The 17,744-nt window shown below is 39.4% G+C and overlaps 2 protein-coding genes across 2 annotated transcripts in view; one reads left to right on the top strand and one right to left on the bottom strand.

The window, feature by feature from the left end:
• LOC133617492 (large ribosomal subunit protein uL18A) overlaps nt 1-2,570 on the top strand; it is a 13,574-nt gene extending 11,004 nt beyond the window's left edge. The window contains exons 6-8 of the mRNA XM_061977425.1: nt 964-1,141; nt 1,213-1,301; nt 2,417-2,570. Of these exons, the coding sequence (XP_061833409.1) occupies nt 964-1,141; nt 1,213-1,301; nt 2,417-2,516 (367 nt within the window). The 3' untranslated portion in view covers nt 2,517-2,570. The remainder of the gene's footprint in view (nt 1-963; nt 1,142-1,212; nt 1,302-2,416) is intronic.
• The window catches only part of dipk1ab (divergent protein kinase domain 1Ab), a 19,263-nt gene continuing 4,082 nt past the window's right edge, over nt 2,564-17,744 (bottom strand). Inside the window, exons 2-5 of the mRNA XM_061977424.1 lie at nt 7,429-7,563; nt 7,258-7,365; nt 4,391-4,567; nt 2,564-4,332 (exon numbers count right to left, since the gene is read on the bottom strand). Coding sequence (XP_061833408.1) covers nt 3,523-4,332; nt 4,391-4,567; nt 7,258-7,365; nt 7,429-7,563 — 1,230 coding nt within the window. The 3' untranslated portion in view covers nt 2,564-3,522. The remainder of the gene's footprint in view (nt 4,333-4,390; nt 4,568-7,257; nt 7,366-7,428; nt 7,564-17,744) is intronic.

The following is a 17,744-nucleotide window of genomic DNA, read 5'->3' as shown; positions in this document are numbered from 1 at the left end:
CAAGCGTGATAGTTGATAATGTCACCTGATTGGCTGTTAGCGTGTCACTTCCTGCGTTGCTGGCTTACCATAGAACGAGTGTCTTTGTTCATGCAACCAACCTTGCTTCCATACTTCATTCACCGTTCTTCCCACCAAAAAAGAAAAAAGTGATGAGTTTGATCAAACACATTTTTTATTGATGTGGATAATGTGTCTCAGCCCTACTATCTGTCAATCAACAGTGAGGCTTATCTTGTATTGTGTACTTAATGTTTAAGCTCTTTTGTAAATTGGACTTTTACAGAAATAAACACCAAATTAGTTTATATGCGCCTATTGGAGCTGTTTGGAGTGCATGTTAGCAAAGTGGACTTATTCAGTACAGTTTGCAGTATAAAGTGTTATGTTAGCGACAACATGAGCACAATAGTTGTATATGTTATGAAGTCATGTGTAGCAGGCTGTTAACTTGCACTGATGCATTGACCATTTGATTAGTTTCATGCAATGTGTGTCTCACACTTTTTCAACATTTTGTTACAGCCCTATTCCAAAATGAATAAGTTTACTTTTTGTCCTCAAAATTCTACACATATTACTACATGACAATGTGAAATATTTAGTGCTCTGCCATGCACTGTCGAGTGTGCGACCTTATATTTAGACAGGTGTGTACCTTTCCAAGTCATGTCCAACAGACTGAAGTTGCCACAGGTGGACTCCATTGAAGCTATAAGAACTTTTCAAGGATGATCATGTGAAACCGGATGCACCTCAGCTCACTTTTGGGCTGTAAATACTTATGTATGTGTCATTTCTTAGTATTTTGTTTTAAATACATTGTCATGGGGTATTGTGTGTAGAATTTTGAGGACAAAAATGAATTTATTCCATTTTGGGATAAGGCTGTGGAAAAAGTGAAGCGCTGTTTCCAGATGTAAGCGTGGAGGGCTGTACAGTAAATTGTGTTTCCTTCCTCAGCACCAAGCGCTTCCCAGGGTACGACGGTGAGAGCAAAGAGTTCAACGCCGAGGTTCACCGCAAACACATCCTGGGCATCAACGTGTCTGAGTACATGAGCCTCCTGCTGGAGGACGATGAGGAAGCCTACAAGAAGCAGTTCTCCCGCTTCATCAAGAATGGAGTGACTCCTGAATCGGTATGTGCTCCGGTCTCTGCTCCACGCCCAAAGTCCACAACTTGGTCAGGATGTGACTCCTTCTCTTTCAGATTGAGGAAATGTACAAAAAGGCTCATGCCGGCATTCGCGAGAACCCAGTCCATGAAAAGAAACCTCCCAGAGAGGTCAAGAAGAAGAGGTGAGCACACGTACACACTGGGCCCACATTCCTTCAGTCAATTTACCCAGGATTCATTCAAATGAAGTCTAAGTCACCTTCAGGAGCATGAAGTCAATTAAGTGAGGGTGAATGAACATGGAGTCTAAGTTACCATGTGCATGCTTCAGGAGCATTAGGGGCGGTATGGCCTAGTGGGTAGAGTGACCGTGCCAGAAACCTGAGGGTTGCAGGTTCGCTCCCCGCCTCTTGACATCCAAATCGCTGCCATTGTGTCCGTGGGCAGGACACTTCACCCTTGCCCCTGGTGCCGCTCACACTGGTGAATGAATGAATGAATGATAGGTGGTGGTCGGAGGGGCCGTAGGCGCAAACTGCCAGCCTCGCTTTCGTCAGTCTACCTCAGGGCAGCTGTGGCTCCAAATGTAGCTTACCACCACCAGGTGTGAATGAATGATGGGTTCTCACTTCTCTGTGAAGTGCTTTGAGTATCTAATAATAGAAAAGCACGATATAAAATCTAATCTATTATAAAGTGAGGGTAAATGAACATGAAGTCTTAAGTTACCAGCATGAATAAGTCCCGTTCAACAGGAAGTGACTCACCTGATGTCACAAACTGGAAATAAAACTGATCACCCTTTACAACTAAAAATACAAGATAAACACACACACAATAATAATACGGCTTTTATCAATATTTAATGTTTCCTCTGCCAAGTAAGTCTATTGTGTATATTCATTGTAGTTATTAAACATTATGATAAAGTGATGATTTAGTTTTTGTTGTGTATATTTCAGGCTCCCCCACCCCATTTTTAACACTTTTTATTGCTTTTGGTTATTGTTTTGCTTACAGTATTTTTTGTTGTATTTACCTTGGTATTTAAAAGTTTGCATTCGAATTCCAATGTTAAAATATATGAGAAATAAGTTATTTGAATGGTATACTTGCATTATTATATATTTTCATTACATCAGTGGTTAATTTGCTCACAAAAAATGTCATCGGCAATAATATTAATAGGTCAATATATCGTGCAGTGAAATGTATCGGCCCAGGCTCACACACACACCCTAAAAAAGAAAAGCACTTTTGATGTTCCTCCTGATGCTGATGGGTTTTTGTGACACAGGTGGAACCGTGCCAAGCTGTCTCTGGCCCAGAGGAAAGACCGCGTGGCCCAGAAGAAGGCCAGCTTCCTGCGGGCTCAGCAGAAGGAGGAAGCGGAGTGAGGACTCGCTCCGCTCCTTTGCAGAAATTTTGTTCTAATAAATTTATGGAAAACATCTCCTGCTTTGATGTTATGTTATTTTCATTTATTATGCGCCCCCCAACCGTTACATCAGCCCGAGTGGAGAAACAAAAAAACAGAAACAGACTGAGACACACAAAGGAGTCTAAACTAAACATTTAAGACTCACAATGAACACATAAATCAAAAGTCATCTGCGGTAAAAAGGTGATTTTTAAGCTGTGCTCTAAAAGAGTCCAGAGTGGTGGCGGACTTAATATTCAGGGGGAGCTTATTCCATAACCTAGGTGCCATCACTGAGAGCACGGTCACCAGGTTTGACTGTGGGACCTTCAGGGTCATCTGCTTGTCCCATCTAAGGCAACGACCAAGCCTGGAGCTGCTGGGTTGGTCCAGGACATCTTTAATGTAAGCTGGGGCGAGACCATTGGGCACTTTGAAGACATACGTGACGATCTTAAATTAGTGAAGAAATATGTTCCCTCATTTTTGCGCCTGTCACCAGCCTGGCAGCTGCATTTTGTACTAGCTGCATGCTATGGATGGTCTTGTCGATGACCCCAGCATAGAGGGCATTGCAATAGTCCAGATGAGCATCAACACCACCCTCCGTAGGTCACTGGGGGAGAGGAAAGTCTTGATCTTGGCTACTGTGCGTAGTTGGAAAAAACAGGATTTCACTTGCTTGTCAAACTTGAGGTCTGGCTCGAATATGACCCCCAAGGTTTTTGACATGGGGTTTTTCAAGAGTGGCCAAACTTCCCAAATTCTTTCTGATCTGACTGACTGAGGTGGAGTTGCCGAACAGAAGAATTTCACTCTTGGTGTCATTGAGCTGCAGGAAGCTTTGTGACATCCACTCCTTTAAGCAGGTGATGGCCTGTGAACGGGCTTAGCGGCAGCTGGTATCCTCCGTAAGTTCTGCTTCTACTCACCATATCATGTCTGAAAGGTACAATCCCAACCCAGGAAAGTGTGTGATCTGGTTAGGAGTCTTTGGTGTGGGAGATCTTCTTCCAAAGTAGCGTCTTGAGGTTGTTGAGGACCAGCGAGTGTTCGATCTCCGTGTGCTCGGCGGAGCCTCGGAGCACCATGCAGGCGTACAGCTGCTTCTCCAGCTCCTGGCGGATGTCGGGCGGCGCCCCCCGCAGGACGTAGTCCTTGAGGGTGTGGCAGGCTTTGGCCAAGTTGGGCTTGGTGACCTCAGTGGTGCAGCGGTGCTTCGTGAGGTCACAGGAAGTCAGGCAGTCCACGCCGTAGAGGCAGTCGCCGTCGGCGTCGCACCGCTTCTGCCTGATGGCCTCCTGGAAGGCGGCTTCGGGGACCACGTGCCGCGCGTCCACCACCTTCAGGTCGTGGCGCTTGGTGTAGCCAAAGCCGGCGGCGCTCAGGTCGCACATGAGGAAGCTGCCGAAAGTGCCGTGGAAAAGGTCTTCCACCAGCTCCAGCAGCCCCATGGAGATCTTGGCCCGGTGCGGCCAGGCCGGCGTGAACCACTGGTCCAGACTGCGCCGCAGACCCGCCGGCATCCACACCTCCAGGACCCAGGGCAGGCCGTAGAGGGGAGCGTAAGGCACCTTCTCCATCATGTACAGGTCTCCACAGAAGCCCAGCACCTTGGGCATGTGGCCCCGGTCCTGCAGGGCCAGTGCCAGCAGGAACTCGTTGAGCTGCAGCAACGCCCAGGAGGACCGCGCCTCGGCCAGCGAGATGTGGCCGTCCCTGTTGGCGTCGGCCGCCGCCAAGGCCCGCGTGACCAGCTCGCCCAGGTTGGCCTGCTCGCCGCCCACTTTGGCCTGTGAAGAAAGGTGTGCTCTTGTCAAACACGCCCGCTTGGTTGAAGAAGATCCTCACCTTCAGGTGGGTGAGGACCATCTCCCGGAACCTCTCCACCGACGTTCCTTTGGTGGGCTTGTCGAAGGCGGCGGCTTCCTTCCTGGGCTCCGTGTCGCTTCCCAAATCGTAACGAGGAGCCTCGTCCATCTGGCACTTGATGAGCCCCTCCAAGTCTCCCCAGGTGCCCGAGTACACCTGGAAACACAGCAAGAACTGCCCACTCCTCTGGTACTGTTCCTCTAGAACCAGGGTGTCAAACTCCTATCAGCCTTGACTTGTGCTACAGTTTGTCCATTCAAAGGAATGCACTGTAAAAACAACCATAAGTTTTACGGTTGAAACTGGCAGCTTAGTCACCAGAATTTGACTGTAAAATAGTGTTTTTTTTAAACATACCGGTATTACCGTAGGTTAAATGGAAAAACAGTACCACTGTTTTTTTTTTTTTTTTACAATAAACTGGCAGCTTAGTCACCAGAATTTTAGTGTTAAAAAATGTTTTAGTTTTTTAATTCCTACAACATATTAGGTAAATGGAAAAACTACCACTGTTTATTTTATGGTAAAAAACAGACGACTTCGTCGCCAAAATTTTACTCTAAAATGTTGTTTTGTACAACATATTGCTGTACATTGAAAAACTATATTGCTGTTCATGTTTTTTTTATTTCTGGCAAGTGGCAACTAATCTGCCAGGTTTTTAGCCCAAAAAATAATTTGGCACAGTTTTTTTTATACAGTAACAGCATAAAAACAACCTCGGATTGTATAGTAAATACTGGCAGCTCTTTACGATAAAACAACCTGTTTTTTTTATTTTTTTTACGGAAAGTTATTTTACAGTAAAATCTATTTTTTACAGCATATTACTGTAAATTGAATTTTACGGTAAAATGTTAACCAAGCTGCCAGTTTCTTACTGTAAAAGAAAAGTGGTGCCGTTTTTCCATTTACAGTAGATTTTACAGAAAAAAAATTGGTGATTTGGTTTTGTTTAAAACAAATCCCAAAAAATCACAAGTGCCAAAAATGGAATATGAAATGGCCAGAAAGTCTCAAGTTAAAGGCCTACTGAAATGTGATTTTCTTATTTAAACAGGGATAGCAGGTCCATTCTATGTGTCATACTTCATCATTTGGCGATATTGCCATATTTTTGCTGAAAGGATTTAGTAGAGAACATCGACGATAAAGTTGGCAACTTTTGGTGGCTGATAAAAAAGCCTTGCCTGTAGCTGAAGTAGCAGACGAGTAGCGTGACGTCACAGGTTGTGGAGCTCCTCACATCTGCACATTGTTTACAATCATGGCCACCAGCAGCGAGAGCCATTCGGACCGAGAAAGCGACGATGTCCCCATTAATTTGAGCGAGGATGAAAGATTGGTGGATGAGGAAAGTGAGAGTGAAGGACTCGAGGGCAGTGGGAGCCATTCAGATAGGGAAGATGCTGTGAGAGGCGGGTGGGACCTGATATTCAGCTGGGAATGACTAAAACAGTAAATAAACACAATATACTCTATTAGCCACAACACAACCAGGCTTATATTTAATATGCCACAAATTAATCCCGCATAACCAACACCTCCCCCCTCCCGTCCATATAACCCGCCAATACAACTCAAACACCTGCACAACACACTCAATCCCACAGCCCAAAGTACCATTCACCTCCCCAAAGTTCATACAGCACATATATTTACCCAAAGTCCCCAAAGTTGCGTACGTGACATGCACATAGCGGCACGCATGTACGGGCAAGCGATCAAATGTTTGGAAGCGTACTCACGGTACCGTGTCTGCGTATCCAACTCAAAGTCCTCCTGGTAAGAGTCTCTATTGTCCCAGTTCTCCACAGGCCAATGGTAAAGCTTGACTGTCATCTTCCGGGAATGTAAACAATGAAACACCGGCCGTGTTTGTGTTGCTGCAGCCGGCCGCAATACACCGCTTCCCACCTACAGCTTTCTTCTTTGCTGTCTCCATTGTTCATTGAACAAATTGCAAAAGATTCACCAACACAGATGTCCAGAATACTGTGGAATTTTGCGATGAAAACAGACGACTTAATAGCTGGCCACCATGCTGTCCCAAAATGTCCTCTACAATCCGCTACTTCACGCGCTGACGTCATCATACCGAGACGTTTTCAGCAGGATATGTCACGCGAAATTTAAAATTGCACTTTAGTAAGCTATCCCGGCCGTATTGGCATGTGTTGCAATGTTAAGATTTCATCATTGATATATAAACTATCAGACTGCGTGGTCGCTAGTAGTGGCTTTCAGTAGGCCTTTAAACCTGAAAGTCAAATTGCCAAGTTCTAAAGTGGAGCTGATCAAATACAAGTATTATAATAATACATCTTTACTATTTAAGTCTCCACCCCTTTTGAAAAACTAAGCCATGCGCTCGTTTCTAACTTTCCTCAAGGGTCTTTGAACGCACCACAGTTAAATGCAAGCTTTGTCCCGTATGCTGCCACAAATAGATTTGATTATATTTCTGCCTTTGACATTGTTCCCCTCATTCAAGAATGACTATGAGTTACATTCATTTGAAATGAACATTTATGAGCTTATTTTATTCAATCAAGTGTTAGATAGCAGTGTTTTGCACAGGGATTTCTGCCTTTGACCAACCCACAAAAGTTCATGTGTAATTCAGCTGCATCCCCACTAGATAGAGCAACAACACCAATTTGGGACAATGATGGTTGGGCTAAATTGTGGTTATCTACAGCTCTTAGTTCAAATGAAAATACATACACTGGGATCATTGGAATTAACTTTGACCTGAAGGTGCATGAATTGTGTATCTTTTGATGTATATCTTTGACGCACTTTCTTTGCGACAAAGGGTGAAGGGGTAAAGTAAAGAAGCACACCTGGTTGTCGGCCTGAGTGGAGAGACACCTGGCCAGGTACAAGGTGTCCTTCTCACACAGGCTGCTGCAGGCCGAGCCGTCCACCACACCTTTCCTGTACTTGCTGCACTGGAGACAGGAAGCATGCTGAGGTAAGGATGCTAATCTTCTTGGTAAATCTACGCTCTTTACCATGGACTTAGTGCACTGGTGTCCCCGGCACAGCTCCGTGTAGGACGAGTACTCCACGTAGACCACCCAGCTGCCCACAAACACCACCAGCCAGGAGAAGAACAGGTACTTCATGTGCACGTAGGACACTCGGGCCTGTGATGGATGCATGAACCAAAACTCAGTTGTTTTTACAGCTTGTCTCCATGAACTGGTTCAATGACTCACACCTTCTAGCGACTGCTCAATGTAGTCACTTCTGCACTTCTCACCACTCATGCATTTAAATAGGCTGACCATATTCTCAAATGCCAAAAAGAGGACACATATATGCGTGCCAAGGCCGGGACTAGGTGATCATTTGCCAATGATACTCCAACTTGCTTTATAAATAATATATTTATTGAAATGAAGCATTTGTTCTCCTCTGTTGACAGCAGTGTTGGCGCTAGGAATTCTCAAAATGGGCTCCCAGGGACCCATCAAGTCATAAAAATGGGGTCCCACTTTTTTGTGAGCGTTTTGATAAACATATGCATTGTCCTGTTATATCTCACATTCTATATTGTGTTTTGGAAAAAGGTTGTCAGAAACGTTACTTCATTCATTAAAAAAAAGAATAAAAAAAGAAAACACATTTGTATACATATGTAAATGTATTCACTTATAAACATTCAAAACACATTTGTATAAATATGTAAATGTATTCAATTATAAACATCCAAAACACATTTGTATACATATGTAAATGTATTCACTTATAAACATTCAAAACACATTTGTATACATATGTAAATGTATTCACTTATAAACACATTTGTATACATATGTAAATGTATTCACTTATAAACATTCAAAACACATTTGTATACATATGTAAATGTATTCACTTATAAACACATTTGTATACATATGTAAATGTATTCACTTATAAACACATTTGTATACATATGTAAATGTATTCACTTATAAACACATTTGTATACATACGTAAATGTATTCACTTATAAACATTCAAAACACATTTGTATACATATGTAAATGTGTTCACTTATAAACACATTTGTATACATATGTAAATGTATTCACTTATAAACATTCATTCACTTTCTTCTTTCCTTCATGGATCTAAACTTGACCACTTTTCTATGTTTTTATTGAATAAGTTGTAGGTATATTTATTTCAGTATAAAAGTGTCAAAAGTGTTTTGCTTGGGTGATGAAATGATGATAAAGGTGTGCCAGGGTTTACATACATTTTATATTTCAATCTCTGGAGTCCACATCAACTTCACATCTATCCCTCCTTTCTAAAAGTTTGAGGTTTTTTTATGTTGTTTTTTTGTTTGTTTTTTTTCCGCCCTTTTTTGTCAAACAAAACTATGTTTTTAATGGCAAACACAAAATATGCAAAATCTTCCACCAAAAATATTTTTCTTGGTGTAATATTTGATGTGAAGTAATGGGAACCTTGGATAGGTCAATAATTCATAATAACATTGATTTTGATTCAATATTATGTTTTGAGCAATGGCAGTTTGAAAAAAAAAAAAAACAACAACTTTGTTTTATTAGTCAACATTGCAACTTTTTCTAAATTACATTTAACCTTTAAGCTTTTTTATTTCACTTGTGTTATGATTTTGTTTATTTGAATAGTATTTTTAGAATGTGCCGTGGGCCTTTAAAACATTAGCTGTGGGCCGCAAATGGCCTCCGGGGCACACTTTAGACACCCCTGCTATTGATGATAAGAAATTAAATGTGATAAATCTATGTATAAAAAGCAGAGCCTGGCGACGCATGCGCGTTTATCATAACTCTCTCTCTCTCTCTCTGTCTCTGCCCCTCCCTCACCAATGCTGCTGTTTGTTTTGTTTTTAACCCCTTCTTAACCCTGAACGTACATTGAAAATACACGCAACCCTAACTCCAAATGCCGGACATTTAAGGCATTAAAAAAACTCCGCCCTGACAGCTAGGACAGCCCCGCAAAAGATGACATGTCCGGGGAGAAGAAGACGTATGGTCAGTCTACATTTAAACAAACCTTTCCACTTCCTGCCTGAGCTCAATGTCAATGAGTGCCATGAGGAGTCCAATGGCTCTTTGGAGTGACTTATTTTCCCTTCCCTTCTATCTCCTTTCAGCCTGCTTGACACCCCATAGTCAGCCTCTCTCCTTGAAATATTGTGGTCTGCCAAATCATTTATTGTGGCCTTCCTGCATTTGAAGCGTTTTATCACTTCATTTTATGTGAGCTGCATCATCATTTTAGTGGCCTGCCACATCAATGATGTGGTCTGTCACCTCCTTTTTAAATGGCCCACCATGTCATCTACGTGGCCCACCACGTAATTTCACATCCTTCTACATAAATGACCACAGACAATATGGAGGGCCACTACAAATCATGCGAGGGCTCACATAAAACGATGTGGTGGACCACATGATGTGAGGGGCCACTGAAGATGATGATGCGGCTTGCATAAAATGAAGAGGTAAACCGCATAAAATGATTGTGGCAGGCAGGCCACAAGAAATCATGTTGCGGCTCACATAAAATGAAGTGGCAAGCTGCATAAAATCAAGTGTCGCGCCACAATAAATGATGTGGCAGCTTGCATAAAATAATGTTTCAGGCCCCTTTAAATGATGTGGCCAACTGCATGAAATAATGTGGTACACAAATGTTGGATTATGTACTGTAGCACTTGACTGTGCTCTTAAAGAGACAGTAGTCAATATAAGACATAAAACAAAATAAACATGTTGGATTATGTACTGTAGTACTTGACTGGTGCTCTTAAAGAGATAGTAGTCAATATAAGACATAAGACAAAATAAACATGTTGGATTATGTACTGTAGCACTTGACTGTGCTCTTAAAGAGACAGTAGTCAATATAAGACATAAGACAAAATAAACATGTTGGATTATGTACTGTAGCACTTGACTGTGCTCTTAAAGAGACAGTAGTCAATATAACACATAAGACAAAATAAACATGTGGGCTTTGTACCGAGGATGTCGTTGTGGCTTGTGCAGCCCTTTGAGACACTTGTGATTTAGGGCTATATAAATAAAGATTGATTGATTGATTGATTGAATATAAGACATAAGACAAAATAAACATGTTGGATTATGTACTGTAGCACTTGACTGGTGCTCTTAAAGAGATAGTAGTCAATATACGACAAAAGACAAAATAAACATGTTGGATTATGTACTGTAGCACTTGACTGGTGCTCTTAAAGAGATAGTAGTCAATATAAGACATAAGACAAAATAAACATGTTGGATTATGTACTGTAGCACTTGACTGGTGCTCTTAAAGAGACAGTAGTCAATATAAAACATAAGACAAAATAAACATGTTGGATTATGTACTGTAGCACTTGACTGTGCTCTTAAAGAGACAGTAGTCAATATACGACAAAAGACAAAATAATAAAAATTGGATTATGTACTGTAGCACTTGACTGGTGCTCTTAAAGAGACAGTAGTCAATATAAGACATAAAACAAAATAATAAAAGTTGGATTATGTACTGTAGCACTTGACTGGTGCTCTTAAAGAGACAGTAGTCAATATAAAACATGAGACAAAATAATAAAAGTTGGATTATGTACTGTAGCACTTGACTGTGCTCTTAAAGAGACAGTAGTCAATATAAGACATAAGACAAAATAAACATGTTGGATTATGTACTGTAGCACTTGACTGTGCTCTTAAAGAGACAGTAGTCAATATAAGACATAAGACAAAATAAACATGTTGGATTATGTACTGTAGCACTTGACTGGTGCTCTTAAAGAGATAGTAGTCAATATAAGACATAAGACAAAATAAACATGTTGGATTATGTACTGTAGCACTTGACTGGTGCTCTTAAAGAGACAGTAGTCAATATACGACAAAAGACAAAATAATAAATGTTGGATTATGTACTCTGGCACTTGACTGGTGCTCTTAAAGAGACAGTAGTCAATACAAGACATAAGACAAAATAAACATGTTGGATTATGTACTGTAGTACTTGACTGGTGCTCTTAAAGAGACAGTAGTCAATATAAAACATAAGACAAAATAAACATGTTGGATTATGTATTGTAACACTTGACTGTGCTCTTAAAGAGACAGTAGTCAATATAAGACATAAGACAAAATAAACATGTTGGATTATGTACTGTAGCACTTGACTGGTGCTCTTAAAGAGACAGTAGTCAATATAAGACATAAGACAAAATAAACATGTTGGATTATGTACTGTAGCACTTGACTGGTGCTCTTAAAGAGACAGTAGTCAATATAAGACATTAGACAAAATAAACATGTTGGATTATGTACTGTAGCACTTGACTGGTGCTCTTAAAGAGATAGTAGTCAATATACGACAAAAGACAAAATAATAAAAGTTGGATTATGTACTGTAGCACTTGACTGGTGCTCTTAAAGAGATAGTAGTCAATATAAGACATAAGACAAAATAAACATGTTGGATTATGTACTGTAGCACTTGACTGGTGCTCTTAAAGAGACAGTAGTCAATATAAGACATTAGACAAAATAAACATGTTGGACTATGTACTGTAGCACTTGATTGGTGCTCTTAAAGAGATAGTAGTCAATATAAGACATAAAACAAAATAAACATGTTGGATTATGTACTGTAGCACTTGACTGTGCTCTTAAAGAGACAGTAGTCAATATAAGACATTAGACAAAATAAACATGTTGGACTATGTACTGTAGCACTTGACTGTGCTCTTAAAGAGACAGTAGTCAATATAAGACATAAGACAAAATAAACATGTTGGATTATGTACTGTAGCACTTGACTGGTGCTCTTAAAGAGATAGTAGTCAATATAAGACATAAAACAAAATAAACATGTTGGATTATGTACTGTAGCACTTGACTGGTGCTCTTAAAGAGATAGTAGTCAATATAAGACATAAGACAAAATAAACATGTTGGATTATGTACTGTAGCACTTGACTGGTGCTCTTAAAGAGATAGTAGTCAATATAAGACATAAAACAAAATAAACATGTTGGATTATGTACTCTAGCACTTGACTGGTGCTCTTAAAGAGACAGTAGTCAATATAAAACATAAGACAAAATAAACATGTTGGATTATGTACTGTAGCACTTGACTGTGCTCTTAAAGAGACAGTAGTCAATATAAGACATAAGACAAAATAAACATGTTGGATTATGTACTGTAGTACTTGACTGGTGCTCTTAAAGAGACAGTAGTCAATATAAGACATAAGACAAAATAAACATGTTGGATTATGTACTGTAGTACTTGACTGGTGCTCTTAAAGAGACAGTAGTCAATATAAGACATAAGACAAAATAAACATGTTGGATTATGTACTGTAGCACTTGACTGTGCTCTTAAAGAGACAGTAGTCAATATAAGACATAAGACAAAATAATAAAAGTTGGATTATGTACTGTAGCACTTGACTGTGCTCTTAAAGAGACAGTAGTCAATATAACACATAAGACAAAATAAACATGTTGGATTATGTACTGTAGCACTTGACTGTGCTCTTAAAGAGACAGTAGTCAATATAAGACATAAGACAAAATAAACATGTTGGATTATGTACTCTAGCACTTGACTGGTGCTCTTAAAGAGGTAGTAGTCAATATACGACAAAAGACAAAATAATAAAAGTTGGATTATGTACTGTAGCACTTGACTGGTGCTCTTAAAGAGACAGTAGTCAATATAAGACATAAGACAAAATAATAAAAGTTGGATTATGTACTGTAGCACTTGACTGGTACTCTTAAAGAGACAGTAGTCAATATAAGACATAAGACAAAATAATAAAAGTTGGATTATGTACTGTAGCACTTGACTGGTGCTCTTAAAGAGACAGTAGTCAATATAAGACATAAGACAAAATAAACATGTTGGATTATGTACTGTAGCACTTGACTGGTACTCTTAAAGAGACAGTAGTCAATATAAGACATAAGACAAAATAAACATGTTGGATTATGTACTGTAGCACTTGACTGTGCTCTTAAAGAGACAGTAGTCAATATAAGACATAAGACAAAATAAACATGTTGGATTATGTACTGTAGCACTTGACTGGTGCTCTTAAAGAGACAGTAGTCAATATAAAACATAAGACAAAATAAACATGTTGGATTATGTACTGTAGCACTTGACTGTGCTCTTAAAGAGACAGTAGTCAATATAAGACATAAGACAAAATAAACATGTTGGATTATGTACTGTAGCACTTGACTGTGCTCTTAAAGAGACAGTAGTCAATATAAGACATAAGACAAAATAAACATGTTGGATTATGTACTGTAGCACTTGACTGGTGCTCTTAAAGAGACAGTAGTCAATATAAGACATAAGACAAAATAAACATGTTGGATTATGTACTCTGGCACTTGACTGGTGCTCTTAAAGAGACAGTAGTCAATATAAAACATAAGACAAAATAAACATGTTGGATTATGTACTGTAGCACTTGACTGTGCTCTTAAAGAGACAGTAGTCAATATAAGACATAAGACAAAATAAACATGTTGGATTATGTACTGTAGCACTTGACAGGTGCTCTTAAAGAGACAGTAGTCAATATAAAACATAAGACAAAATAAACATGTTGGATTATGTACTGTAGCACTTGACTGTGCTCTTAAAGAGACAGTAGTCAATATAAGACATAAGACAAAATAAACATGTTGGATTATGTACTCTAGCACTTGACTGGTGCTCTTAAAGAGGTAGTAGTCAATATACGACAAAAGACAAAATAATAAAAGTTGGATTATGTACTGTAGCACTTGACTGGTGCTCTTAAAGAGACAGTAGTCAATATAAGACATAAGACAAAATAATAAAAGTTGGATTATGTACTGTAGCACTTGACTGTGCTCTTAAAGAGACAGTAGTCAATATAAGACATAAGACAAAATAAACATGTTGGATTATGTACTCTAGCACTTGACTGGTGCTCTTAAAGAGGTAGTAGTCAATATACGACAAAAGACAAAATAAACATGTTGGATTATGTACTGTAGCACTTGACTGTGCTCTTAAAGAGACAGTAGTCAATATAAGACATAAGACAAAATAAACATGTTGGATTATGTACTCTGGCACTTGACTGGTGCTCTTAAAGAGACAGTAGTCAATATAAAACATAAGACAAAATAAACATGTTGGATTATGTACTGTAGCACTTGACTGTGCTCTTAAAGAGACAGTAGTCAATATAAGACATAAGACAAAATAAACATGTTGGATTATGTACTGTAGCACTTGACAGGTGCTCTTAAAGAGACAGTAGTCAATATAAAACATAAGACAAAATAAACATGTTGGATTATGTACTGTAGCACTTGACTGTGCTCTTAAAGAGACAGTAGTCAATATAAGACATAAGACAAAATAAACATGTTGGATTATGTACTCTAGCACTTGACTGGTGCTCTTAAAGAGGTAGTAGTCAATATACGACAAAAGACAAAATAATAAAAGTTGGATTATGTACTGTAGCACTTGACTGGTGCTCTTAAAGAGACAGTAGTCAATATAAGACATAAGACAAAATAATAAAAGTTGGATTATGTACTGTAGCACTTGACAGGTGCTCTTAAAGAGACAGTAGTCAATATAAAACATAAGACAAAATAATAAAAGTTGGATTATGTACTGTAGCACTTGACTGTGCTCTTAAAGAGACAGTAGTCAATATAAGACATAAGACAAAATAATAAAAGTTGGATTATGTACTGTAGCACTTGACTGGTACTCTTAAAGAGACAGTAGTCAATATAAGACATAAGACAAAATAAACATGTTTGATTATGTACTGTAGCACTTGACTGTGCTCTTAAAGAGACAGTAGTGAAAGAGAAAGTACAAATAAAAACGGCCACATGACCTCTCAGGACTTCTGTAGGCGCTTTTATTCAACTTTTTCTGCAGCTTTGCTTGTTGTCCCTGGCAAAGCCACAAGGCCTTGCGGTGTGTTGGTGAGGAAGGAGTATTGATTGTGAAACAGCAGCCACTTCATTAGGAACACTGAGGGCTAAAAGGTAAGGTGTGGTCATTCTACTCTTGTAGAGGAGAGTCCCTAATGAAGTGTCCATCAAAGATGGAGGCTGCAGAGGAACATTTAGCGTGTCATCCATTATGTATGACTTCATGGGCTCCATGGGGGGAGGGCTTCATCTGCAAATATTATACAAATACAGCATTTTCTGTTCATGACAAATAAAAGCAGAGTGTCTAGTTGAGTATGAAGTCATGTAGCACATAACTTGCCGACACCACGCCATCTCAAGCACTTGGCGGGAAAACAGGCGTATTCGTGGCCTACTGCCTCCAGATAATGTCGCCATTGTCCACGCCAACAAAGCAAGCACGCCTACGTCTAATTTACATTGGATATATATGCTACTGGCTAGCATTAGCCATTTTACATGGCACGTCATTTGTTTTTCAGATTTCATCTGTGTTTCACGTGCAAATATTGCCGCAAATACCATCGAAACATCCCGGAAACCATTTTGTGTTGATGAGGGATGAAAGCAGGAGTGTGTAGTTGAATATGAAGTGGATCGCCTCCTCTGTTGCACGTAATGTCTCAAGCACTTGGCGGGCAAACAGGCGTATTCGTAGCCGACCGCCTCCACACAACAACAAAGCAAGCACGCCTAATAGAAAGCGCTCAAAAAATGTGCTCGCTTGATGCTAATTTATGTTGGATATGCCATATACAGTACATGCTACTGGTTAGCATTAGCCATTTTTAAATGGTGATTTCAACGCCTCCAACTTCTGTAATGAAAACTACAAATCAGACGCACGCTACCATCAAACAGCTGGTGCGTAATAAGTACAATACTTACCGTGTTAACACTTTAGGGCGCAACAAAAGACAAAGTGGCATATTCAACATATAGCTTACTGTTAAATGTTTAATCAACATTTTTGTTTGCCGACAAATGAACATTTATTACCACGTGCACACTAAAGTACTGACAACTTGTACGATTCAGATTTGTCAGTCTGTTTTTTAAAATATTGAATACAACTGCAAGATAATCCACCGTGGGGCCAAGGAAAGGTGCGAGTGCCAGCACTTTGACAAATAACTTTGATTCCTGGGGTGACGATGCGATTTTCCGAATTGATTCTGAATTCAAACAGACTCTCACAATGTATCATTTGGTATAATAATTATAATGAAACTTTTTCTAAGCAGGTTAGAAAAGCTCCTGTTTGCATGGAGATGGCCTAATTTTGTTTTAATGTATCCCTATAAAAATTATATATATATATACACTGTGTATATATATATATATATATATATATATATATATATATATATATATATATATATATATATACATACAGTATATATACAGGTAAAAGCCAGTAAATTAGAATATTTTGAAAAACTTGATTTATTTCAGTAATTGCATTCAAAAGGTGTAACTTGTACATTATATTTATTCATTGCACACAGACTGATGCATTCAAATGTTTATTTCATTTAATTTTGATGATTTGAAGTGGCAACAAATGAAAATCTAAAATTCCGTGTGTCACAAAATTAGAATATTTCTTAAGGCTAATACAAAAAAGGGATTTTTAGAAATGTTGGCCAACTGAAAAGTATGAAAATGAAAAATATGAGCATGTACAATACTCAATATTTGGTTGGAGCTCCTTTTGCCTCAATTACTGCGTTAATGCGGCGTGGCATGGAGTCGATGAGTTTCTGGCACTGCTCAGGTGTTATGAGAGCCCAGGTTGCTCTGATAGTGGCCTTCAACTCTTCTGCGTTTTTGGGTCTGGCATTCTGCATCTTCCTTTTCACAATACCCCACAGATTTTCTATGGGGCTAAGGTCAGGGGAGTTGGCGGGCCAATTTAGAACAGAAATACCATGGTCCGTAAACCAGGCACGGGTAGATTTTGCGCTGTGTGCAGGCGCCAAGTCCTGTTGGAACTTGAAATCTCCATCTCCATAGAGCAGGTCAGCAGCAGGAAGCATGAAGTGCTCTAAAACTTGCTGGTAGATGGCTGCGTTGACCCTGGATCTCAGGAAACAGAGTGGACCGACACCAGCAGATGACATGGCACCCCAAACCATCACCCAACCATGCAAATTTTGCATTTTCTTTGGAAATCGAGGTCCCAGAGTCTGGAGGAAGACAGGAGAGGCACAGGATCCACGTTGCCTGAAGTCTAGTGTAAAGTTTCCACCATCAGTGATGGTTTGGGGTGCCTATGTACATCATATATATATATATATATATATATATATATATATA

This window comes from Nerophis lumbriciformis, linkage group LG18, assembly GCF_033978685.3.
Source record: "Nerophis lumbriciformis linkage group LG18, RoL_Nlum_v2.1, whole genome shotgun sequence".
In the NCBI taxonomy this organism is placed as follows: Eukaryota; Metazoa; Chordata; class Actinopteri; order Syngnathiformes; family Syngnathidae; genus Nerophis; species Nerophis lumbriciformis.
The sequence above is the reverse complement of the archived record's forward strand: the minus strand, read 5'-3'. Positions and strand labels throughout refer to the sequence as shown.